At 42.6% G+C, this 27,827-nt stretch overlaps 1 protein-coding gene across 1 annotated transcript in view; it reads left to right on the top strand.

Moving 5' to 3' along the window:
* The window catches only part of LOC144687862 (protein phosphatase Slingshot homolog 1-like), a 123,106-nt gene that overhangs the window by 77,353 nt on the left and 17,926 nt on the right, over positions 1-27,827 (top strand). The window contains exons 11-14 of the mRNA XM_078554412.1: positions 9,444-9,490; positions 10,566-10,712; positions 21,565-21,765; positions 24,230-24,938. Of these exons, the coding sequence (XP_078410538.1) occupies positions 9,444-9,490; positions 10,566-10,712; positions 21,565-21,765; positions 24,230-24,938 (1,104 nt within the window). The remainder of the gene's footprint in view (positions 1-9,443; positions 9,491-10,565; positions 10,713-21,564; positions 21,766-24,229; positions 24,939-27,827) is intronic.

The raw sequence follows: 27,827 nt of genomic DNA, 5'->3' as shown, positions 1-27,827 counted from the left end.
CTCCCTGAGCTAATGCGAGGAAGATTAACAACATGCATCATTTTTTAATGTAAGAGTGTCCCAAAATGCATGACAGAGGCAAATTCAATAAAGTGAGCACGAAGCCAAAGGAGATATTAGGAGGGGAAGAATTGGCTTTTAAGGGGGTGCGACTTCAAAGGGGTTTAAGGAAGGAGTACAAAGCATAGGGCTTAATGCATAGCTGACAATGCTGAGGCAAAAGGAGGGGAGGGAATACACAAAGTAAGTGAGAGGAACTGAGAGTTTAGTAGAGATTACAGAAGTAGGGAGAAGGGGACAAGGAGTACTGAGATGGTGATTTAAATCAGCAAGGATGAAAAGTCACTCATTGTGAAGCCGAGGAAGAAATGCACATCTCAGGAAGAAACTCAAGTGGGGAGAGGTAAGAAGGGTGAACAGCATGAGGTACTTTAAATTGCAGAAGGTACTAGCAGAGCAGAGAGCAAAGTATGACTTATTGATAAGTGCCACATTATCACGGTGCTGATTTGGTGGGGCATGTAGGTGGAAAGTATAGCCAAGTAGGGTGGCTAGTTATATTTTCAGCTAAGGTTCCCATTCCTGATCATTATCCAGTGACTCTTGTTGGAAAATCTGCCTCTTTGAATGTTGGATGAGAATAGGATCAGGCTTGGCTGTGATCCCCTCTTTTCACAGAATCACAGAGTGCAGAAGAGACCCTTCGGCCCATTGAGTCTGCACCGACACGTGAGAAACACCTGACCTACCTACCTAATCCCATTTACCAACACTTGGCCCATAGCCTTGAATGTTATGACGTGCCAAGTGCTCATTCAGATACTTTTTAAAGGATGTGAGGTAACCTGCCTCCACCACCCTCCCAGGCAGCGCATTCCAGGCTGTCACCACCCTCTGGGTAAAAAAGATTTTCCTCACATCCCCCCCCCAAACCTCCTGCCCCTCACCTTGAACTTATGTCCCCTTGTGATTGACCCTTCAACTAAGGGGAACAACTCCCCATCCACCCTGTCCATGCCCCTCATAATCTTGTACACCTCTATCAGGTTACCCCTTAGTCTTCTCTGCTCCAACGAAAACAACCCAAGTATGTCTCTTCATAACTTAAATGTTCCATCCCAGGCAACATCCTGGTGAATCTCCTCTGCATCCCCTCCAGTGCAATCACATCCTTCCTATCATGTGGCGACCAGAACTGCACACACTACTCCAGCTGTGGCCTCGTCAAGGTTCTGTACAACTCCAACATTACCTCCCTACTTTTGCCTCGATTGATAAAGGCAAGTGTCCCATATGCCTTTTTCACCACCCCACTAACATTCATAACTGCCTTCATAGATCAATGGACACACACGCCAAGGTTCTTTTGTTCCTCAGAACTTCCTGGTGTCATACCATTCATTGAATACTTCCTTGTCAAATTACTCCTTCCAAAGTGTATCACCTCTCACTTTTCAGGGTTAAATTCCATCTGCCACTTATCTGCCCATTTGACCAGCCCGTCCATATCTGCCTGTAGCCCAAGACATTCAACCTCACTGTTAACCACCCGGTTAATCTTTGTGTCATCCGCAAACTTATTAATCCTACCCCCCTACATTGTCATCTATGTCGTTTATATAAATGACAAATAACAGGGGATCCAGCACAAATCCCTGTGGTATGCCACTGGACACTGGCTTCCAGTCACTAAAGCATCCTTCTGTCATCACCCTCTGTCTCCTACAACTAAGCCAATTTTGAATCCACCTTATCAAATTACCCTGTATCCCATGTGTATTTGCCTTCTTTATAAGTCTCCCATGTGGGACCTTGTCAAAGGCTTTGCTGAAATCCATATAAACTACATCAACTGCACTACCCTCATCTACACACCTGGTCACCTCCTCAAAAAATTCAGTCAAATTTGTTAGGCATGACCTCCCTCTGACAAAGCCATGCTGACTATCCCTGATCAAACCTTGCCTCTCCAAGTGGAGATAGATTCTCTCCTTCAGAATTTTCTCCAATAGTTTCCCTACCACTGATGTGAGACTCACTGGCCTGTAGTTCCCTGGCTTATCTCTACAACCCTTCTTAAACAGTTAGCTGTTCTCCAGTCCTCTGGCACCTCCCCGTGGCCAGAGAGGAATTAAAAATTTGGGTCAGAGCCCCTGTGATCTCCTCCCTTGCCTCCCTCAGCAGTCTGGGACACAAATCATCTGGACCTGGAGATTTGTCCACTTTTAAGCCTGCCAACACCTCTAATACCTTGTCACTCCCTGTATCAATTTGCTTAAGAACCTCGCAGTGTCTCTCCCTGAGTTTGATACCTTCATCCTCATTCTTTTGGGTAAAGACAGATGTGAAGTATTCATTCAACACTCTACCGATGTCATCTGGCTCCACCCATTGATTGCCCCCTTGGTCCCTTATGGGCCCTACTCTTTCCCTGGTTATCCTCTTCCCATTGGTATACTTATAGAATATCTTGGGCTTTTCCCTACTTTTACCAGCCAGAGCTTTCTCATATCTCCTCTTTGCTCTCCTAATTGCTTTCTTAAGCTCCACCCTGCACTTTCTGTACTCCACTAATGCCTCCCCTGATTTGCCTGCCTTGTACCTGCTAAAAGCCTCTCTTTTCCTTCTCATCGTAACCTGAATATCTCTGGTCATCCATGGTTCTCTGGGTGTGTTACTCCTGATCTTATCAGTCCTAGTATAATTTAGTAACTCCATCAAAGGAGAAAAGAATTGGCAAATAATTGCAGCAGGCATTGAAACCTCAATACATAAAGCAAAAGCGACTACCTTGAATAATAATTAAACTTCCACACACAATGAGGGACAAAGGACAAAATCTGTCCACTGTTCCCAGTTGGTAACTTTCTATCAGTGGGAAGGCATCAAGTGGTGTTAGGTGCTGTCTATCGGGAAAGTGGAGTGAATCCTTCATTGAAAGCTCATACACATGCCTCAAGGATATAGAACCCTGTACATAGTATACTTGTTCATTATCACTTAGCACATTTGTACACAATAGTTGCTGGTGCCAACTGATCCTTCAGAGGTAGGGCTGAATCTAATGCAGGCAGTGGTGGCCCCAATAGTGAACCCCGCCTCTGACTTTTCTGGGAGGTCTGACATGTTTTCTTTGGCCGTTGGGCAATTAACTAACGGGCACTTGGCTTCCTATCCCTTGAAGAGACAAGATTCTGTCTCAGAAAGTTGCCAGTGTATCAGAGGGCTGGCATTTCTTGGGTCACAGCACTGGAAACGGTGGCCCCTGCTGGTACTGCATCTGGCCGAGGTTGTTGGGGAGGGCTGAGGGGGGAGATTTTTAAAAAAAAATTTATTCATGGGATGTGGTATCGCTGACTAAGCCAGCATTTATTACCCATCCCTAATTGCCCTTGAGAAGGTGGTAGTGAGCTGTCTTTCTGAACCACAGCAGTCCATGTGGTTTAGGTACACCCAGAGTGCTGTTGGGGAAGGAGTTCCAGAGTTTTGACCCAGTAACAGTGAAGGACCGGCGATATATTTTCAAGTCAGGATGCTGAGTGGCTTGGAGGGGAACTTCCAGCTGGTAGTGTATCTGCTGCCATTCTCCTTCTCGATGGTAGTGGTCTTGGGTTTGGCAGTCTAAGGAGCCTTGGTGAGCACCTGGAGTGTATCTTGTAGATTGTACACACTGCTACCACTGTGCGACGGTGGTAGAGGGAGTGAATGTTTGTGGATGGGGTGCCAATCAAGTGGGCCGCTTTGTCCTGGATGGTGTCAAGCTTCTTGAGTGTTGTTGGAGCTGCACTCATCCAGGCAAGTGGGGAGTATTCCATCATACTCCTGACTTGTGCCTTGTAGATAGTGGACAGGCTTGGGGAGTAAGGTGGTGTGTTACTCGCTGCAGGATTCCTAGCTTCTGACATGCTCCTGTAGCCATACTATTTATATGACTAGTTTAGTTCAGTTTCTGGTCAATGGGAACCCCCAGGATGTTTATAGTGGAGGATTCAGCAATGGTAATACCATTGAATGCCAAGGGGTGATGGTTAGATTCTCTCATGTTGGAAATGGTCATTGCCTGACACTTATGTGGCGTGAATGTTACTTGCCAGTTGTCAGCCCAAGCCTGGATATTGTCCAGGTCTTGCTGCATTTGGACATGGACTGCTTCAGTATCTAAGGAGCCACGAATGGTGCTGAACATTGTGCAACCATCAGCGAACCTCCCCACTTTTGACCTTATGAAGGAAGGAAGGTCATTGGTGAAGCAGCTGAAGATGGCTGGGCCGAGGACACTACCCTGAGGAACTCCTGTAGTGATGTCCTGGAACTGAGATGATTGACCTCTAACAACTACAACCATCTTCCTTTGTGCTAAGTATGACTCCAACCAGCGGAGAGTTTTCCCCTTGATTCCCATTGATTCCAGTTTTGCTTGGGCTCCTTGATGCCATACTCAGTTGAATGTGGCCTTGATGTCAAGAGCAGTCACTCTCACCTTGCCTTAAGAGTTCATCTCTTTGGTCCATATTTGGACCAAGGCTGTAATGAGCTCAGAAGCTGAGTGGCCCTGGTGGAACCCAAACTGAGCATCAGTGAGCAGGTTATTTCTAAGGAAATGCCGCTTGATAGCACTATTAATGACCCCTTCCATCACTTTACTGATGATTGAGTGGACTGATGGGGCAGTAATTGGCCGGGTTGGCTTTGTCCTGCTTTTTGTGTACAGGACATACCTGGGCAATTTTCAACGTTGCTGGGTAGGTGCCAGTGTTTTAGCTGTCCTGGAACAACTTGGTTAGGGGCATGGCAAGTTCAGGAGTACAAGTCTTTAGTAGGATTGCCGGAATATTGCCGAGGCCCAAAGCCTTCCCAGTACCCATTGCCTCCATCCATTTCTAGATATCGCATGGAGTGTATCAAATTGGCTGAAGACTGGCACCTGTGATGCTTGGGACCTCCAGAGGAGGCCAAGATGGATCATCCACTCAGCACTTATGGCTGAAGATTGTTGCAAATGCTTCAGCCTTATCTTTTGCACTGACACACTGGGCTCCCCCATAATTGAGGATGGAAATATTTGTGGAGCCTTCTCCTCCAGTGAGTTGTTTAATTGTCCACCACCATTCACAACTGGATGTGTCAGGACTGCAGAGTTTAGACCTGATCTGCTGCTAGTGGAATTGCTTAGCTCTGTCTATCACTTGCTGTTTATGATATTTGGCATGCAAGTAGTCCTGTGTTGTTGCTTTGCCAGGTTGACATCTCATTTTTAGGTGTGCCTGGTGCTGCTCAGGCATGCCCTCCTGCACTCTTCATTGAACCAGGGTTAATCCCCTGGCTTGGTGATAATGGTAGAGTGGGGGATATGCCGGACCATGAGGTTACAGATTGTGGTTGAGTACAATTCAGCTGCTGCTGATGGCCCACAGCGCCTCATGGTTGCCCAGTATTGAGTCACTAGATCTATTCGAAATCTATCCCACTTGGCACGGTGGTTGTGCCACACAACACGATAGACTCAATGTAGCAACATTGCTTCCATGGTACTCTCCATGGATCACAGTGCCCAGTCAGGAGGAACACACTAGAGCCTGCAGAGAGGCCACTAGCTTTTACTGGGTGGTTTCCACAGGTTGCCGAGGGCTCCTCTCACCATTGGTAAAATGCCAGCGGTGGCAGGGAGGCCCTTAAGTAGCCCTTAATTGGCCACTTGAGGGCTCCAATTGGCCTCTGCATGGTAAGGCCATCTTCCAGATTCTACAACTACAACCCCCAACCCAACAACCTGCTCCCATGGGCCACATTTGTGCCATATGTGCTAATTAATTTATGTGATTTGTTTAAATAAAATGTCTTCCATTTAGCCAGAGGCTTGATATCCCTGCAATTCCAGGGACTCAAATATGCTCATCAAAAATGTGATGTATTTTCTGAAAATTTAGAGTGAAACATTTTGTAATATAGAGTGAATCCTTTGGGACTCACTTTAGGTGGTATGAGTAGATGTTTTAATGCAAGCCCTGTTCTGAATCTCTAATATCTATTACAGGTTGATTTCACTATGTAGGTATATATATTGGGTAATTAGAAATTAATATGGTGACAAAAAGCTCAAATGTAAATAATCAGTGATCTGCAAGTTAGGAAGGCTTATTGCATCATAAAATTGATGGACACTGAAGCTATCCATCTTACCTGGGCAAGGTGACAGAGATAAAGTGCTTCCCCACAGGGAGCCATGAGAAATTGGTTTGGGAGGGCAAACCTGCACCTCTCTCATAACCTTCTAGCAGGAATTTTGAGAGACCTTGGAGAATGGGATTTGGCTAGTTACTAGCCCCAGAATATTGAGAACTGAAAAGGGGATCGACCTTGTAAACCCTTAAGCTAATTTTTTGGAAAATAGCATACCATCGTTTTCCACATATGGTCATAGTGGGGGAAAAAATTGCCACAAAGAGGACCTCAAAGTTCAGCAACTGAGAGCTCTTGGACCATTGAACTATTTTACCTTTGTTAACATGATATAAAATACTAGCTGGTAGTGATGTAGTGGGCATACCCTGTGTTGATCAGTTAGGATGATGGCTTTGTACAAGGGAAAATTCAAACAAGCAAATACCCACTTGTACTTCTAGTGTCTTGATGGTCAGGTTGGCGATCATCGATGGCTGTGCCTCGATTTGAGGATGACATCTACTCGGTCGCAAATTTCTGCCATGGATTTTCATGTGACTGAATTGGTCGATTCTCGACCCACAGATCGTTGGTACATGGGGCAGGACGTCCCACGAGGCAGTGGGATCCAGAGTGCAGGATTTGTTTGCTTTACTACTTCTGCTGCTCTGCCTCATCATTAAGACTTTGTGACTCAAAACATGATGCAGCTTGATAGATAATTTGTCGCCATTCTGAATGATTAGTAGCAAGCTCCTCCCAGCCATTAATGTCAATAGTGCCACACTTCAGGGAGAGCTTTAGAGTATCTTTGAAGCATTTTCTTTCTCCTCCCCAGAACATTACTCATTTGAGAGTTGAGAAAATAGGACCTGTTTGGGAAGACTGTTTTCTGCCATCTGGACATGGTGTCCAGTCCATTGAAGTTGATTTTGCAGGAGTTTTGCCTAAATGCTTGTGAGCTGGCTTCAAGAAGGACACTATTGTTTGTTCAACTGTCCTCCCATTGAACCTGGAGGATATGGTGGAGGCTCTTATGTGTTGCTAATACAAAGACCATGTCCCATTGCATTACAGGAGTACATTAGGACTTATGTTGACTTGTGGATGTCTCTGTTGTCAAACACTCACTGCCATAGTTTGTAGAAGGCTGAGCTGGCGCAGCTGATCAGTGTTGGATCTCCTCATCAATGGTGGCCTTTCCGAGGTGGCTGCCAAGGTGTGGGAAGGTTGGTGATATAGGAAAATTAAACAGGAGGAAAGTTGAGGGCTGACTCTGGGATTAGGCATTTGCTGCGAGAAATGGCACAGGTCCGGAAATTGCATTTGCACAGTTTCCCAATCAGCTAACACTGCAGTTGACAAGTAATGCCCATTTGTGAAGTCGGTCCTTGAATCTACAGTTATTGAAGGGAACTATAATGAGGAATATCATAGAATGGCTACAGTACAAAAGCAGACTATTCAGCCCATCGTGTTCGTGCTGATTTTCTGCAAGACCAACTCAGCTAGTCCCACTCCCTTTTCCCTGTAGCCCTGCAATTTTTTTCTCTTAAGATAATTATCCAGTGCTCTTCTGAAGACTTTGATTCAATCTGCCTCCACTACACTAGAGCAATGCGTTCCAAATTCTTACCACTCACTGTGTAAAAAAAAAAGTGTTTTTTCTCATGTCTCTGATGCTTCTTTTGCCAGTCACCTTAAATCAGTGTCCTCTGGTTCTTGATCCTTCCGCCATCAGGAGCAGTTTCTCCCTATCCACTCTGTCTAGGCCCCTTTAGATCTTGAGATCTTCTATCAAATCTTCTCTTAATCATCTTATCTCCAAGCAGAACAACCCAGCTTCTACATTCTTGAGAACCTTTTCTGCACACATAGAATCACAGAATTGTTACTGTGCGGAAGGAGGCCATTTGGCCCATCGTGTCTGCACTGGTTCTCTGAGCATTTTAATTTAGTGCCAATCTCTTGCCTTTTCCTTGTAACCCTGCATGTTGTTTCTATTTAAACAATCATCCAATGCCCTTTTGAATGCCGCAATTGAAGCTGCCTCCACCACACTTCCAGGCAGTGCATTCAAAACCCTAAATACTCGCTGTGTGGGGAAAAAAATTCTCACTTCGCATTTTCTTCTTTTGCAAAACACTTTAAAACTGTGCCCTCTGGTTCTTGATCCGATTACAAGTGGAAACAGTTTCTCCCTATCTACTCTGTCCAGACCCCTCATGGTTTTGAAAACTTCTATCAAGTCTCCTCTCGGCCTTCTCCTCTCTAATGAAAACGGTCCCAGGTTCTCCAATCTTTCCTCATAACTGAAGTGTCTTATCCCTGGAACAATTCTCGTAAACCTCTTCTGCACTCTCTCCAATGCGTTCATATCCTTATAGTATGGCGCCCAGAACTGTACACAATACTCCAGCTGAAGTCTAACCAGTGTCTTATATAAGTTCATCAAAACTTCCCTGCTCTTGTACTCTATGCCCTTATTAAGGAAGCCTAGAATACTGTATGCTTTAAAAACAGCTCTCTCTATCTGTCCTGCCACCATTAATGACTTTTGTGCATATACACCCAGGTCTCTCTGCTCCTGGACACCCTTTAGAATAGTATCCTTTATTTTATACTGTCCCTCCATTTTCTTTCTACCAAAGTGTATCACCTCATACTTCTCTGTATTGAACTTCATCTGCCACCTATCTGTCCACTCTACCAATGTGTGAATGTTCTTTTGAAGTTCTACGCTGTCCTCCTCACAGTTTACAATTCCCCCAAGTTTTGTTTCGTCTGCAAACTTTGAAATTGTTTCCTGCACACCAAGATCACACTCTAATGCCTTCTCGGCCTTCCTAAAGCGTGGTGCCCAGAACTGGACGGAGCCATTGTTTTATACAGGTTTATCGTAAGTTCCTTGCTTTTACACTTTATGCGCCTGATTTATAAAGCCCAGGATTCCATAGGTCTGTCTGTGGCAGCCACTTTTTCAATATCCAGCACATTGCATTTTAATGTCTCTTTCTTCATACTCCCGTGAGGGTGACTTGTTTGTTTTCTACACCTTCACCTTGGATGGTGGCCTTGCATTTTTAAGTAGTTTGTTGTGTCTCATTTCAAATTGCAAAATTTCCAGTCAATTGAAAGTTTAAATCATATTTTCAAAAATAAAGCTGCATAGCTTCATGACAGAGGTAATAGTGTAACTGGCATAGTGAAAATTACAATATTTAAAGGTCAGTTTTCAAAACTTCTGTGCCAGAGAGTGATTATAATCATTGCCATTTTAGGGTTCAGAGTGGAATGCTTCAAACTTGGAAGAACTTCAAAGCACAGGGTAAGGACAAAATAATTACAACAGTATGTTTTTTTTAATATTTCATTTCTCTAATTGCTACTGTTAGCTCATAAAACTATTCTTTTGTTGACTGACATTACAGAACGAAAGGGAATCAGTGGCACGATAACGCCCACAAATCTACACATTTTTTTATTCTTTTATGGGATGTGGATGTTGCTGGCAAGGCCAGCATTTGTTGCCCATACCTCATTGGCCTTGAACTGAGTGGCTTACTGGGCCATTTCAGAAGGCAGTTAAGATTCAACCACATTGCTGTGGATCTGGAGTCACATGTAGGCCAGACCAGGTAAGGACAGCAGATTTCCTTCCCTAAAGGACATTAGTGAACCAGATGGGTTTTTACAACAATCAATGATAGTTTCATGGTCACCATTACTGAGACTATCTCTCAATTCCAATTATTTTTTATTGAATTTAAATCCCATCAGGTGCCGTGGTGTGATTTGAACCCCTGTCCCCAGGGTACTGGCCTAGGCCGCTGGATTAGTAGTCCATTGACAATACCATTACACCACCATCTTCCCCCATCATCGTACCAATATGGGAGCGGCTTACTAGGCCAGTATAGGAGATCATAAACAATCTATGTCACTCAGTTTTGGGTCTCACACAAGAATATCACATGAGCAATATAAAGGTTAACTCTGAAATATATGACGGGGCCATCCACATGAAATTTTATTTATATTACTCTCACTCTTTGTGGGGATTCTAGACTTATTTTCCTCCCTCAATAGTATAGGGTGCTTGAGGTCAAGTGCAGGACTCCAAACAGCTGCCCAATGTTGAGATTAGCTAACTCACTCCTGTGATGCAGGAGGTCACAGCTTTCTGAGTACTACCCTGATGGGGCCTTGACCCATTTCTGCATCAGAGAAACTGAACATTGCCATGACAAGGAACCAATATTTTGAAATATGTCACAGTTTTGTTTATTATCATGCTGTGTTTACTAAGTACATGCATTTTAGTGGGTTGTCCTTCATTAACACTGCTTAAAAAAAATGATTGTCAAGAAATTTCTCAATGCAATTTTCCTGGTCTCTTACAGTGTTGGTTACATCTTAAATGTAACCAGAGAAATAGATAACTTCTTTCCAGGAATGTTCTGCTATCACAATGTACGGGTGTTTGACGAAGATGCTACAGACCTACTGGCATATTGGAATGACACATATAACTTCATAACAAAAGCCAAGTAGGTAGAGGAACATTCTGCTTTGTAAACTAGTTTTCCATGTGGGCAAAATGATCATTTGATTACATTAGCTGAGCCTCCAGAGTCAAATATTTAGTGAACCTGTGAGTTGATGGTGTGTGCGCTAAAGCAAATTCAGAACCCATCAGTAATCTAGTGTAATGAATACGGTAATGCAATGAATATACATTCCCTTATGTAATTAAAGACCTGAGAAAAATGGTCCAACCATGGCTAACTTGAAATTAAAGATAATATTAGATTAAAGGAAGAAGCTGATACTGTTGCCCAAAGTGAAGAGAACCTGAGGATTGAAAGGATTTTAGAATTCAGCAAAGGATGACCAAGAAATTGATGGAGAGAAAATACATTATGAGAGTAATCTAGCAAGAGAAATAAAAACAGATTGTAAGTGCTCTTACAAATAAGTAAAGGAAGAGATTAGCAAAATAAAACGTGGGTCCTTTATGGGCAGAGACAGGAGAATTTAAAATGGGGAATAAGAAAACGGCAGAGATGTTCGACACTTTGTATCTACCTTTATGGTAGAAGAGAAAATGTTCTGTAAATAGTGGGGAACCAAGGGTCTGGTGAGAATGGTGATCTTAAAGGAATTAGTATAAAGAAAGAAATAATACTGGAGAAATTAAGAGGATGAAAAGCCAACAAATCCTTTGGACCTGATGGCCTATATCCCAGGGCCTTAATAAAGGTGGCTACAGAGATAGTGGATGCATTGTTTTGATCTTCCAGAATTCTCTAGAATTTAGATTGCTTACCACAGATTGGAAGGGAGCAAACATCACCCTGTTATTCAGGAAAGGAGGGAGGCAGAAAACTGAAACTATAGGCCAATTAACCTGACATAAGTAGTCGTGAAAATGCTGGAGTCAATTATGAGGGATGTGGTAACAAGGCATTAAGAAAATCATAATATGATTAAGCAGAGTCAACACAGATTTATGAAAGAAAATAGTGTTTGACAAATTCCTCAGTTTTCTCGAGGATATAACTAGCATGGTAGACAAGGGGGAAATGTAGTGTATGTGGAATTCCAAAAACGTTCAGTAAGGTGCCACAAGAGGTTATTATTAAAATTATATAAAATTAGGCTTATGGGATAATAATAAGGAAAATATATTAGCATAAATTTAGAAGTGATTAACAGACAAGAGGTAGGAATAAACGATCAATTTTGGATTAGTGGAATGTGGAGAATTGTGAAGTTATCCCTTTGGTAGGAAAATTAGGAAAGAAGAATATTTTTTTAAATCTTGAGAGACTAGGAATTATTGGTATTCAGAGGGACCCAGTTGTCTTTTATACAAAATACAGAAAGTTAACGTGCAGGAACAGCAAGCAGTTAGGAAAAAAATTGGCCTGGATCTTCAAATGGCAATCGTCGTTCAGTTGTTGCTCTGCTCTAACTTTTCCAAGCCTCATCACAGCTCCGCATTCCTTGCCAGGTCTTCTGAGCCCAGCTTTTCAAGAAATGCAGGGCATGGTGTCCCTCGAGAAAACTCCATCACAGCATTGTAGCATATGGGGGGATGATAGGATATGCATGCTTTTTTATGGCACTAGCTGCCTTGTAGTATGTTTAAAGGTCCAACTTGAATGTTAGTGAATGGGTGAGTGGCTGAATGAGTAACTGGCTAGGTTAGGTGAGGCAGGTAGGTAGGGCGGCAGGTGGGTTGAGGGGTTGTCGGATCGGGAGGATGGCCAAGGGGTGGTTGGGTGATCGGCGTGGGGTCACCCAGGAGTTAGATTAGAATTTTTCTGTCTAACATTTCCTGGATAACTATTCAGGTAAGTGCTGCAGAACAAACCAATGTCTGACTCTAGCCAAGGGTCGGAGACTTTCACAAAGGGTCCCAGGGAGCAGTGGGATTGTCCTTAGGAAGCTGAAATTTGCCTGGCAATTCCCACGGAAGTCAGCACATCAGATCTTCCGCAAGGTTCCAACGTGCATCTTGGGTCATACGTTCGGTCTCCAACAATCTGGAGACCAGAAGATCTGGGCCATTATGTTAGTCCTTAACACTAAAGGATTGGAGCATAAGTGTAAAGAAGTCTTACTGCAATTATATAGACCCTTGGTGAGTTCCCCAGGATACTCTCCTAGGCCCAACCATCTTCAGCTGCTTCAGTGATCTTCCCACCATAAGGTCAGAAGTGGGGATGTGTGCTGATAATTGCACAATATTCAGCACTATTCACAACTCCTCAGATACTGAAGCAGTCCATGTCCAAATGCAGCAAGACCTGGACAATATCCAGGCTTGGGCTGACAAGTGGCAAGTAACATTCACACCACACAAGTGCCAGGTAGTGACCATCTCCAACATGAGAGAATCTAACCATTGCCCCTTGACATTCAGTGGTATTATCATCACTGAATCCCCCACTATCAACACCCTGGGGGGTTACCATTGACCAGAAACTGAACTAGACTAGCCATATAAGTTCTGTGGCTCCAAGAGTAGGTCAGAGGCTAGGAATCCTGCGAGAAGTAACTCACCACTTGCCTCCCCAAAGCCTGTCCACCATCGACAAGCACGCGTCAGGAGCGTGATGGAATACTCTCCACTTGCTTGGATGAGCGAAGCTCCAATAGCACTCAAGAGGATCGACACCTTCCAGGACAAAGCAGTCCACTTGATTGCCCTTCCACAAACATTTACTCCCTCCACCACTGACGGACTGTGGCAGCAATGTGTACCATCCAGAAGATGCACTGCAGAAACTCACCAAGGCTCCTTAAGTAGCATCTTCCAAACCCACGACCACTACCATCTAGAAGGACAAGGGCTGCAGATAGATGGGAACACCACCACCTGGAAGTTCCCCTTCACGTGACTCACCATCCTGACTTGGAAATATATCGCCATTCCTTCACTGTCACTGGGTCAAAATCCTGGAACTCCCTCCCTAACAGCACTGTTGGTGTACCTACACCATGTGGACTGCAGTGGTTCAAGAAGGCAGCTCACCACCACCTTCTCAAGGGCAATTAGGGATGGACAATAAATGCTGACCCAGCCAGTGATGCCTACATGCTGTAAATGAATTAAAAATCACACTTGGAATACTGTGTACAGTTCTGGTCTCCTTACCTAAAGAAGGATGTACTTGCCTAAAAGGGAATGCAACAAAATGTTCATTTGACTGATGCCTGGGATGGGGGATTGTCCTGTGAGGAAAGATTGAGTGAGTAGACCAGACATATATTCCCCAGAGCTTAGATGAATGAGAAGTGGATTCACCGAAACATGTCAAGCCCATTCAGAATTTTATAAGGTGGATGACGGAATATGTTTGTCCTGGATGGGGAGTCCAGAACAAGGTCCAACAGACTCAAAATATGGATTGGCCATTTAGAGAGATGAGGAGAATTATTTTTCGCACAAAGGATTATGAATCTTTGGAATTCTCTACCCTAGAGAGCTGTGGATGATCAGTCGTTGAGTATATTCAAGACCAAGATCAACAGATTTTTGGATACTAAGGGCATCAGTAGAGGCATAGAGTACAAACGCAAGCCAGTTATAATGAACATGCATAAAATAGTGGTTTAGCCTCATCCAAAGAATTGTGTCCAGTTCTGGACAGCACACTTTCAGAAGAATATGAAGGCATTGTAGAGGGTGCTGAGCCGGGAAGATAAAAGAACTCGAGAAAGAGCGAGACTGAGAGCGGAGCCGGGAGCGTAAAAGAGCACGAGAAAGAGCGAGACTGAGAGCGGAGCCGGGAGCGTAAAAGAGCACGAGAAAGAGCGAGTCTGAGAGCGGAGCCCGGAGGGTAATAGAGAAAGAGCAAGACTGAGCACGGAACCGGGAGGTTAAAAGAGCCACCTGCTGCCACTGCTCCTGGTGTGCATCTCAGTGGACCGACCAGATTTGGCGAAAGTCAAGTGTGATGTCTTAGGTGAGTATTTTACTTATTTTACTTGTTTTGCTTATTTATCTTTTAATACTGGTACAATTTATTGGTAACAGCAAGGTTGCCTTCATTATGAGATTAATTTAGATTAAGTAGTGTTTGAAGTATAAGAAGTAAAGTAAGGTCCCTAGTATATATTTAATATTCTTTAAACCAGAGGAAGTAAGATTTAAGGGAGTAATTTAAGGGTAAGTCATGGCAGGGCAGCTCATCCACTTGGAATGCTCCTGCGCGATGTGGGAAATCAGGGAGACTTCCAGTGTCCAGGGTGACCACGTGTGCAGGAACAGTCTCCAGCTGCAGCTACTCAAAATTTGCGTTTTCGAGCTGGATTGCGGCTGGAGTCACGGTGGAACATTTGCCAGTATGAAATCTTCATGGATAGCACGTACAGTGAGGTGGTCACACCACAGGTAAAGAGTGCACAGGCAGAAAGAGAATGGGTGACTGCCAGACAGAGTAAAAGCATTAGGCAGGTAGTGCAGGAGTTTCCTGGGTCCATCTCCCTCTCTAACAGATTTTCCATTTTGGATACTGCTGGGGGAGATTGTTTCTCGGCGGAATGCAGCAAGAGCCCCATGGCACCACAAGTGGCCCAGCCACACGGGGAGGGAAAAGAGTGGGAGATCAATGGTGATAGGGAATTCTATCATAAGGGGAAAGATAGATGTTTCTGCAGCCGCAGATGTGACACCAGGATGGTATGTGGCCTCCCTGGAGCCAGAGTTAATGATGTCACTGGCTGTAGGACATTCTGAAGGGGTAGAGTGAATAACCAGAGGCCGTGGTCCATATCAGTACCAACGACATAGGTGAAAAGAGGGATCAGGTCCTACAAGCAGAATATAGGGAGCTAAGAAATAAATTAAAAAGTAGGACCTTCAAGGTATTAATTTCAGGATTACTTCCAGTGCCACGTGCTAACGAAATCCAGAATAGGAGACTAGACCAGATGAATGCACGGCTGGAGAGATGGTAAAGAACGGACGGATTTAGATTCCTGAGGCATTGGGACCGATTCTGGGAAAGATGGAACCTGTGCAAACTGGATGGGGGGTTGCACCCCAGCAGGACTGGGACCAATATCATTGCAGGGTCTTCACTAGTATTGTGGGGGTGGGTTCAAACGAGAATGACAGGAGGATGGGAACTTGAAAGGGGAGACACAAGAGAGGGAAACAAAGATAAAAAAGGACAGAAAAGTAGAAAGTAAAAGTGGAAGGCAGATGAAGTGAGGGCAAGCAGCAAATAGGGCCACAGTACAAAAAAAGGTGTGTAAAAATGTTATGACGACAAATCTAAAGTCACTGTGTCTGAATGCACAAAGCATTTGTAATAAATTAACACCACAAATAGATGTGAACCGGTACGATATGATTGCGATTACAGAGACATGGCTGCAGGGTGACCAAGACTGGGAACTGAATATCCAAGGGTATTCGATATTTAGGAAGGACAGGCAAAAAGGAAAAGGAGGTGGAGTGGCGTTGTTAGTTAAGGATGAAATCAGTACAATAGTGAGAAAGGATTTGAGTCAGAAAATCTAGATGTTGAATCCGTCTATGTGGAGCTTAGAAGCAATAAGGGACAGAAACATTAGTGGGGATTGTCTATAGGCATCCAAACAGTAGTGGTAAGGTAGGGGATGACATTAAGCAGGAAATTAGAGATGCATGTAACAATGGTGCTACAGTAATAACGGGTGACTTTAATCTACATATACACTGGGCAAACCAAATTAGCAATAATACCGTGGCATATGAATTCCTGGATTGCATAAGAGAGAATTTTTTTTAGACAGTATGTTGTGGAACCATCTAGGGAACGGGCTATCCTAGATTTGGTTTTGTGCAATGAGAAGTGGATAATCAATAATCTTGTTGTGCGGGGTCCTTTAGGGAAGATTGATCATAATATGATAGAATTCTTCATTAGGATGGAAAGTTAAGTAGTCCAATATAAAACGAGGGTCCTAAATCTAAACAAAGGAACTACGAAGGTATGAGGGGTGAGTTGGCTATGATAGATTGGGGAACATCATTTAAAGGCATGATGGTGGATAGGCAATTACTAATATTTAAGGAACGAATGCATGCATTGCAACAGTTATACATTCCTTTCTGGTCAAAAACACAACAGGTAAAGCAGCCCAACCATGGTTAACAAAATAAATTAAGGATAGTATTGGATCCAAAGAGGAGCCATATAAAGTTGCTAGAAAAGGAGAGCCCAAGGATTGATTGCAGTTTAGAATTCAGCAAAGGTGGACCAAGAGATTGATTAATAGGGAAAAAATAGAGTATCAGAGTAAACTTGCAAGGAACATAAAAGCGGACTGTAAAAGTTTCTATCAGTATGTAAAAAGAAAAAGATTAGTGAATGCAAATGTAGGTCCCTTACAGTCCAAAACGGGAGAATTTATAATGGAGAACAAGGAAATGGCAGAGCAATTAAACAACTACTTTAGTTCTGTCTTCACAGAATAAGACACTAATAACGTGCCAGAAATGCTAGGGAACCAACCATCTTGTGAGAAGGAGGATTTGAAGGAAATTAGCATTAGTCAAAAAAAAACAATTAGTGCTGGAGAAATTATTGGGACTGAAAGCTGATAAATGCTCTGGGCGTGATAATCTACATCCCAGAGTACTAAAGGAGGTGGCCATGGAAATAGTGGATACGTTGGTTGTCATCTTCCAAAATAATCTTCATCTTTTGTAGATTCTGGAACAGTCCCAACAGATTGGAAGGCAGCAAGTGTAACCCCACTATTTTTAAAAAGGAGAGAGGGCGAAAACAGGGAATTACAAACCGGTTAGCCTAACATCAGTCGTAGGGAAAATGCTAGAGACTATCATAAAGGATGTGATATCAGAACACTTCGAAAATACCAACGGGATTAGACAAAGTCAACATGGATTTATGAAAGGGAAATTGTGTTCAACAAACCTGCTGGAGTTTTTTGAGGACGTAACTAGTAGAATAGATAAGGGAGAACCAGTGGATGCGGTGTATTTGGATTTTCCAAAAGCTTTTGATAAAGTCCCACATAAGAGGTTAGTGTGCAAAATTAAAGCACATGGGATTGGGGGTAATATATTGGCATGGATTGAGAATTGGTTGAGAGACTGAGCCAAGGAATAAATGGGTCTTTTTCGGAGTAGCAGGCGGTGACTAGTGGGGTACCACAGGGATCATTGCTTGGACCCCAGTTATTCACAATATATATCAATGATTTAGATGAGGGAACCAAATGTAATATTTAGAAGTTTGCTGATGACACAAAACTAGGTGGGAATGTGAGTGACGGTGAGAATGTAAAGAGGCTTCCAGGCAATTTAGACAAATTGAGCGAGTGGGCAAATACATGGCAGATGCAGTATAACGTGGATAAGTGCGAAGTTATCCACTTCAGTAGGAATAACAGAATGGCAGAGTATTATTTAAATGGCGATAGATTTGGAAATGTTGATGTACAAAGGGACCTGGGTGTCCTTGTCCACCAGTAACTGAAAGCAAGCATGCAAGTACAGTTAGCAGCTAGGAAAGCAAATGGTATGTTGGCCTTCATTGCAAGGGGATTTGAGTATAGGAGCAAGGATGTCTTAATGCAGCTGTACAGGGCCTTGGTGAGACCACACCTGGGGCAGGATTTTCCCCCAGTCGGGGGTGAAGTTGAAGGGCGGGCGCACACAGGCGCACTTCCGATCCTCGCCCCTGATCGGGGGTGCAGCGCCATTTTACGTGGGCGGGCCAAATAAGGCCCGCCCAGTGTGACGTCGGCACAGAAGCACTGTGCGCTCTCTGTGCAGGCGGGGTGGAGTCCCAAAATCCAGTGTGCGCTCTTTCGCGCATGCGCACGAAAGAGCGCACTCATCTTCCTGAGGCTGAGTGCTGCTTCAGGGAGATCGGCTCTGAATGTAAAATAGCTAAATGTAGAATGATAAAATTTCCCTAACATGTTCCCTCATGTGACAATGTCACATGAGTTGGGACATGTCCATAATTTTTACAAAACCTTTATTAAATTTTTTTAAAACCTGCAGGAAACCTCATCCCACCTGTGGATGAGGCATCATGCTTTTTCTAATTCCCGCCGGGGTTTCTGGCCTGCCCGCCAACCTTAAGGTTGGACGAGCAGGTCCTTTAATTACTTAATTGACTCTGCCAATGGCCTCAATTGGCCATTGACAGGTCGGCAGGCGTGCAGCTGATTTCGCTGCGTCCCTGCCTACCTGAAAATTTAAATGGGGCATGGTGACGTCGGGAGTTCCGCCCGACGTCACCGCACACCATTTTACGTGTCAGTGAGCAGGCTCCGCCCCCACTCACTGACGGTAAAGTCCTGCCCCTGGAATACTGTGTGCAGTTTTGGTCTCCTTACCTCAAAGGATATACTTGCCATAGAGGGAGTGCAGCGAAAGTTCACCAGACTGATTCCTGGGATGGCAGGATTGTCGTACGAGGAGAGATTGGGTCGACTTGGCTGGTATTTACTAGAGTTTAGAAGAATAAAAGAGGATCTTATTGGAACGTATAAAATTCTGACAGGCCTGGACAGACTGGATGCAGGGAGGATATTTCCTCTGGCTGGGGGTCTAGAACAAGGGGTCACAGTCTGAGGATACGGGGTAGGCCATTCAGGGCTGAGATAAGGAGAACTTTCTTCACTCAGAGGGTGGTGAACCTCTGGAATTCTCTGCCAGAGAAGGCTGTGGAAGCCAAGTCACTGATTATATTTAAGAAGGAAATAGATTTCTGGACACTAAAGACATCAAGGGGTTTTGGGAGAGAGCTGGAGTATGGTGTTGGGAGAGAGGATCAGCTATGACTACATTGAATGGAAGAGTAGGCTCAAAGGGCTGAATGATCTTCTCCTGCTCTTATTTTCTATGAGAATGGTTCCAGGGATGAAGGACATCAGTTGCATTGATAGGTTGAAGGAGCTGGGGTTGTTCTCCTTCGAGGTGAAGGATATGAGGAGATTTGATAAAGGTATTCAAAATCATGAGGGGTCTAAACAGAGTAGATAGGGAGAAACTATTCCCTTTGACAACAAGGTTGCAAACCAGTGTATTAATTGTTACTAATCGTGTTTAATTGTATGCAGGTGGTGAACATTAATTTGGGATTCGCTTGAGCACGTGTAGAGAGACATTAATTGAAAGTGTGGTGTGAATAAGTTTGGAGGTGCCAATTAACTGTCACTAGATGACTTGAGCAAACACACATCTGAGTCAGCAACATCAAGGAGGGCAAATTTTGGGCAGTTGTATTTTAATTTGTTTGACTGACACGACACAGATTTAAGCTAATTGGCAAAAGAACCAAAGGCAACATGAGGGAAAACATTTTGACATAGCAAGTAGTTACAATCTGGAATGGGTATTGGTGGCAGTTTCAGTTGTGTCTTTGAAAAGGGAAATGAATAAGTACCTGAGGGGCAATAATTTGCGGGGCTACGGGGGAAGGGCTGGGAAGTAGGACTAAATAAATTGCTCTTGCAGCAGGCCACACGGGCTCAACAGGCCAAATATCACCCTCCTGTTGCTGTAATCATTGAGATTCAAGGCAAAAAGGGATAGTGCAGGAAAATGGAGTTGAGATAGAAGATAAGCTGTGGTTTTATTGGAATGTGGAGCTGGATTGAAGGGCTGAATGGCCTACTCCTCCTATTTCAGATGTTCTTATAACCACAGAATTTGAAACATAGCTGATTGAGGAGCTATGATAACAGATCCAAATGCATAATTAGGTGAGAATACCTTTTCCTTATTGTGGATGGAGGAGCAATAACTTCATTCTTAAGTCTAAGTCCTTAAGACTACTACTTAGCATGGTGAATACTTTTAGCTTCAGTGTTCAAAAAGACCATCAATGGATTCTTGATTGAATACAATGTGTAAGGGTATGGACTTCATACTAATACTCGGGAAAATAATCTGAAGAATTCTTGAACTTTGGAGTGGATTCTTTGATCTTCTATTGTTCCTACCTTGATTTTCTGACTTGTATATATTTAATGTTTTAAATTACTAAGATATAAATAGAGGCAAGCAAGTATAGTGTAAACCACTTAAAGCAAAATCCCATTGGACCCAATTTATCCCATATGTTTGATAGCTATTATAATTGGAAATATTAGATCTGATAGACTGTGGAGACTTGTAGCCTGGAGAGAAGTTGGGGAGGAGGTGGGATGGGGAGCATGTATGAAGTTTGGCTAGCCAAAGCAATTATCTTGTCCAGTTAAACCAAACAAATGTTTATGGCTGTAAACAGATTTAAATGGATGTGGTTTGTTCCAGTTATCAGACTTTCTGGACAAAATTATATCTCATAATTGGAGTCTACTGTATAGACATAGGCAATCTAATAGAGAATACTGTAGCTCAGTTTACTTGGGACTATGCGAAATGCAGCCATTAAGGACTGAATACATGTGTACTTCAATATTGTGCTAGTAAATGTGAATATCCAGTTCTTGTTTGTCTCTAAGTTCAGGAAAAAATTTCAATTGTTTCCCCTCCTGCGTGTTTTGACTCTGGTTGTGAACCTCCTGAAATAATTGGAGATCATTGGAAAGTATGTCAAAAGTAGTCTTAAAGGACCTTTTCTAACTTTATGTACTTTTATATTTTAATTTTAAATAATTTGGTGTTAATATATTGGGTTAATATCCTAAAGATAAGCAAGATGATAATAAAGGCTTCGAAATATTGTTAGAACCAGTCTTCAGTGCTCATTAGTGATCAGAAAAGGATGCAATTCTTATGTAATGTTATTTAATGCTTCATTTGGTACTTTTTGACACTTTCGGTACATTAACTTCCATTCTAAGCTTTCTCTAGCTTTTCAAACAAGGTATTTATGCAACTATTTTAGCTCTCTAATCTTTCTTTACGCACAGGAAAAATCACTCCAAGTGTCTGGTACATTGCAAAATGGGTGTTAGCCGGTCTGCATCAACAGTCATCGCATATGCAATGAAAGAATATAGGTGGTCACTCGAGAAAGCCTACAAATATGTGAAGGAGAAACGGAATGTTGCACAGCCAAATGCAGGGTTCATGAGGCAGTTGGCAGAATATGAAGGCATTTTAGATGCTAGGTAAATAACTACTTCTGAAGCAAACCAAATCTAGTTATTATCGTTAGTACACTGTCACATATGACATTGCTGTAAAATATTAAGTCCTAAGGTGCTTCGCCTCATTCAAAAGTGAGGGGAGATCTGATCTTGAGTCTTTTTGCTCTGCTCTTCCCATACACAAAGATTGAGATGAAAGATAAATGAGGAGGGCACTTGGGCATTCTTTGTAAGAAATTGCAAGGCAGTGAAAATAAATTTAAGGCAATGGAAAATAATTTATAAATTGTGGGGGAGTATTATGATTGCCAAGATTATTTTTGCATAACTAAATTCCAGACATCAAAGGAATTACACTGCTTGTTTTAGATTACTTGGAAGGCTGGGTAATTTGTGTAATGATCAACAATTTTTAACTGAGCATAGCTTTATGTACCTGCAGTAAACCCAGGAATGCTAGTAAGAGATCATTGGCCTAAAAAAAGACATGGAATTTAAATTAATTTTCTCAATTTTCCTTCTTTCTTTGTTGCTCAGACTTCCAATGAAATTTTTGCTCAAGCCTCCATGTAGCACCTCAGGGCATTTCTATACATTAGAGACATTATTTGACCACTTTTGTTGTTAATGTTGTAATTATATTTCTTGAAATAGTAATAATAATAATGGTGTTGGCAAAACTGAACCTTTTCTTGTATTGTCAGCACGCCTTTACATGTGGTAATCTTAAGTTAGTTGCTGGGAATTAAAATGGGTTGATTTACGCTTGGATTTTTTTTTTGTCTCATTCCGTGTAAGGATCCTATGTGGTCCAATTTTGACAGAGACCTCAATATGTTGGGAATTTTGACTTGATTCACTATTTTCCCATCTCAGTGTTGTAAAGCTGTATTTTGTCTCATCCATATTGCTAACTTGCCCAATAGTCTTTGAAACATGATAAAAGGAGGCAGCCCTGGTCTCCTGTCAACAATTTTTAAAATTGCTTATAATTGAGGGCTGGGATCTCCACTAATATCTAAAGACTAGGCCATTGCTAAGCCTTATCCAAGAACACTTAGTTAACCCACATTTATCCAATTGTGATGTAATTTCAACTGTGTGTGCAACTCCCTGTTGGCTTCAGTAACTTCTAGCCAGTTTCCTTGCGTTTATCAACATTCAATGTTTTAAAAAAAGACAAAATTAAAAAGGATGTTAAGTTAGTTAGAATTTAATTATCTTTGTCAGTAAAATCAAAGGTATACTACTGGATTTCTTGTGGTGTTGCACGTGGGGAATTAAGACCAGGTAGGGTATAGGGGAGGGAGGTAATTGGACCAGGGTGCATGGGTGTAATTCATTCCTCATCTTTAAATCGCAATGTCTATCCCTATTTTTATACTTCTACTGTCAATTCTTGTATCAACATTTAAAATAGAAAATGCCAGTTTGCAATGCTATAATTACACCCTCATGCCAGTAGTGGCACTGCAGTTGCTGCTGAGTGGATTCAAGCTGTCAACACTGAAAAGTAATCAACTACTTAAGCTAGATAAAAGCAGAAAAAATTGGAAATACTCAGCAGGTCAGGCAGGCAGTTCTGATGAAACATTAACTCACTTTCTCTTTCCACAGATGTTGCTAGTATTTTTTGTTTTTATTTCAGAATTCCAGCATCCGTAGTATTTTACTTTTATACTTAAGCTAGATTTGCAATGTTTAGAAACAAGGCAGCAAAATATGGCTGGCTACATAAAGTTAGTGGTACTTAACCTGAAGATTTTTGAATGATTTGACAGTTCCATAAGTAAAAATGACGCATGCAATTCCTTTTTGAGAGGCAAAACACTTCTATGCAGAAGTTAAACTCTCATGGACTGTTAGTACAATATTGTTTTGTTTCTTTGCTTGACAAGAATGTTTGTTGACTTAGCATGGGTCAGTGTTAAAGAGTAATATCTGGTTAATTGTTTGTGGCAGCAGCTGACCACTTCTGAGCTGGTCAGAAGCATCCATTGGTAACCAAACAGACTAGTGTTAAATTAGAAAGGTGTTAGCCTTTTCTTTGTGATAGCATGCTTGCTTCTGAGACAGAAGATTGTAGGTTCAAGTCTTACTCCAGAGCACTTTATCTACGCTGATACTTTAGTGCAATACTGAGAGAGTGTTGTACTGTTGGAGTTACCATCTTTTGAATGAGGTGGGTGTAAAAGATCCCATGGTGCTATTTAAAGAGGAGAAGGCCCATTTTCTGGCCAATATTTATCCTGAACCAACATCACTAATGCAGATTATCTGGTCACTATCTGTGACATTTGTGGGATCTTGCTGCATGCAAATTGGCTACCATGTTTCCTACATTACAAAAGTTGTTTGGGGCAACTTGAGGTTGTGAAAAGTGTGAAATAAATGCACGATTTGTTTTCCCCTCTTATTAGATCACTAAGCAATATTTTACTAGTATTGATCCTGTGGGTAATAACCTTCTTTGTCTTTAAAACAGTAAACATCGACATAATATCTTATGGCGACGCAACTCTGAAAGCGACTTAGAAGAGACTATGAGGGATCCGATGTTCCAGAGCAGCAGAGCATCTATCCAACAAGACTTGAACAGATGTAAAGCAGGAATTCAACACACATCTGGGGAGCAGAAATATAGTGGTATTAAGACATCTCAAAATGCAGTAGTAGCCAACGAGGTTAAAAGTGAGCCAGTTAATTCCAATTACTATTTCAGGTGTCTGTCGGACCCCATTACAGACAGTGCCTACGTCAAACAGCAGAAAGAGCTGGAACAGTTTTCAGGCCGAGTTGATGATGTGGAAAGGAATTCAATTCAGATTGATAATGCAGATTTCAGGTTCGCAGAAGATGTTGTCTGTGACACCGGGATACTTGACTCACCTCAGCTTCTGGATACTTATGACGGTGAAAACAGAGTGCTAAGCCAACAGGAAAATACTTACCTGATGTTTACAGCAGTGGAGGAATCAGAAGAGGAAAATGAGAACACACCGGATTTTGGTATGTATGATCAAGGTGACCACATCATGGTTAATGGACCTAATAAAGAAAATGATGCAGAGACAGTTGCAAACCTAACAAACATACTGGAGTCAGATTCAACGTCAAGTTTTGAAAGTCAACTCAATAAAGACAATGTGAACAATAACAACAACACAACAAGAAATTATTTGAAAGAGGATGAGGTAAGTACAAATAATAAAAGAACTGTGACCATTTTAGTATACTCCAACCTCTCATTCACTTCAATACAACCTTTCTATTTGCTGGTTAATATATAATATAACAATTGAGTAATTAATGTAAACCTATATATCTTTTAAAAAAGACACCTGTGATACCATCCAGGTTCAACTTGTCTTTGCGACAATTAGATACCAGATTCGCTCAAATATAAATCACATGTCAGCATCACAATTTGCATCACAACAGTTTTGTTCTGTTAACCGACAAGACAAATGCTAATTTCTGTGAAAGCACTCAAATGTTCATATTGATAAGCTGACGTTGGTAGTATTGTGTAGTTTATCAGATTTAACATGACTTTTAACTCATTGCATGGCCATGATAAGGCCAGAAACTACAGGCAGTTTATTTAATCAAGTAAAATTTAACCAATGTTGGTAGGAAATATTATTCAGCAAGGGCATTCTGTGGCTGAACAACCCCAGAAACCAAGTAGGTTGAGTAATTTACAGTCAATACCATGGAGGGCTTGAAACTTTCATTATTCATAAGCCCAAATGCAAGTTGACAATCTGGTGGGCACACAAAAATAAAATATACCACTAACCTTAGCACATGTTTGGATTGAGGGCGGAAGTAGAAAAGAAACTGTAACTGTCTGATGACATTTCTTCTAGAAATCCTTAGTTGAAGCACATTGAGGAAGAGGGGAAATTACATTAACATACTTTTGACATTGTGAAGTTTTCACAAGATCACAAGAAATAGGGGCAGGAGTAGATCATATGGCCTGTCGAGTTGCTCCGCCATTCAATATGGTCATGGCTGATCTTTGGCAGGACAGTTGCACTTGATACACGGAGCCAACTGTTCCAGTCATACAGTAAGAAACCAGATGGTGTTTTTAAAGATAATAACCTTGAATCTGTCCTACTAACAGAAACTCTTACCAGTCGTGAATGTTGGTGGACAATTAAACAATTCACTGGAGGAGGATGCTCCACAAATATCCCCACCCTCAATGTTGGGGGAGCCCAGCATATCAGTGCAAAAGATAAGGCTGAAGCATTTGCAACAATCTTCAGCAAGAAGTGCCAAGTGGCTGATCCATCTCAGCCTCCTCTGGAGATCCCCAGCATCACAAATGCCAGCCTTCAACCAATTCAATTCACTCCACGTGATATCAAGGAACGGTTGAAGGCACTGGGTAGTGTAAAGGCTATAGGGCCTGACAATATTCCAGCAATAATACTGAAGACTTCAGTATTCAGAACTTGCCACGGCCCTAGCCAAGCTGTTCCAGTATAGCTACAGCACTGGCATCTACCCAGCTATGTGGAAAATTGCCCAGGTATGTCCTGTACACAAAAAGCAAGACAAATCCAACCCAGCCAATTACTATTTCATCAGTCTACTCTTGCTCATCAGTAAAGTAATGGAAGGGGTCATCAACTGTGCTATCAACTTGCTTTGCAATAACCTGCTCACTGATGCCCAGTTTGGGTTCTGCCAAGGTCACTCAGCTCCTGATCTCATTACAGCCTTGGTTCAAAAATGGACAAAAGAGCTGAATTCCCGAGGTGAGGTGAGAATGACTGCCCTTGACCTCAGGGCCGCATTTGACCGAGCGTGGCATCACGGAGCCCTTGCAAAACTGGAGTCAATGAGAATCGGGGAAAACTCTCCACTAGTTGGAGTCATACCTAGCACAAAGGAAGATGGTTGTGGTTGTTGGAGGTCAATCATCTGCGTTCCAGGGCATCAATGCAGGAGTTCCTCAGGGTATTGTCCTCGGCCCAACCATTTTCAGCTGCTTCATCAATGACCATCATAAGGTCAGAAGTGGGGATGTTCGCATACGATTGCACAATGTTCAGCACCATTTGTGACGACTCAGATACTGAAGCAGTCCATGTCCAAATGCAGCAAAACCTGGACAATATCCAGACTTGGGCTGGCAAGTGGCAAGTAACATTCGCACCACACAACTGCCAGGCGATCACCTTCTCCAACAGGAGAGAATCTAACCATCGTCCCTTGATGTTCAAAGGCATTACCATCACTGAATCCCCCACTATCAACATTTGGGGGGTTATCATTGACCAGAAACTGAACTGGACTCGCCATATAAATACTGTGGCTACAAGAGCAGGTCGGCGGCTAGGAATCCTGCGACGAGTAAAACGCCTCTTGACTCCCCAAAGTTTGTCCACCATCTACAAGGCACAAGCCAGGAGTGTGATGGAATGCTCCCTACTTGCCTGGATGAGTGCAGCTTCCACAACACTGAAGAAGCTTGACACCATCCAGGACAAAGCAGCCCGCTTGATTGGCACCACATCCACAAACATTCACTCCCTCCCCCTCTGACGCACAGTAGACGCAGTGTGTACCAAAAGCAAGATGCACTGCAGGAATTCACCAAGGCTGCTTAGAACAGCACTTTCCAAACCCATGACCACTACCATCTAGAAGGATAAGGGCAACCGATAGATGGGAACACTACCACCTGGAAGTCCCCCTCCAAGCCACTCACCACCCTGACTTAGATATATATCACTGTTCCTTCACTGTGGCTGGGTCAAAATCCTGGAACTCCCTTCCTAACAGCACTGTGGGTGTACCCAAACCACATGGACTGCAGCGGTTCGAGAAGGCTGCTCACCACCACCTTCTCAAGGGCAACTAAGGATGCGCAATAAATGCTTAGCGAAGCGCACATCCTGTGAATGAATAAAAAGAAGAAAACTGCTTATAAACCTGTGATAGTTTCCTTTTCCATCAATCCCTCTATTCCATATCCCTCAATTGCATATTAGAAAGTGCATCAACTTATGATTAACTTTTGACACCCTTAACTATGTGCCTTAGCCCTTGATTCCTATATT

Source organism: Cetorhinus maximus, chromosome 12 (genome assembly GCF_964194155.1).
Source record: "Cetorhinus maximus chromosome 12, sCetMax3.hap1.1, whole genome shotgun sequence".
NCBI lineage: Eukaryota > Metazoa > Chordata > Chondrichthyes > Lamniformes > Cetorhinidae > Cetorhinus > Cetorhinus maximus.
The sequence above is the reverse complement of the archived record's forward strand: the minus strand, read 5'-3'. Positions and strand labels throughout refer to the sequence as shown.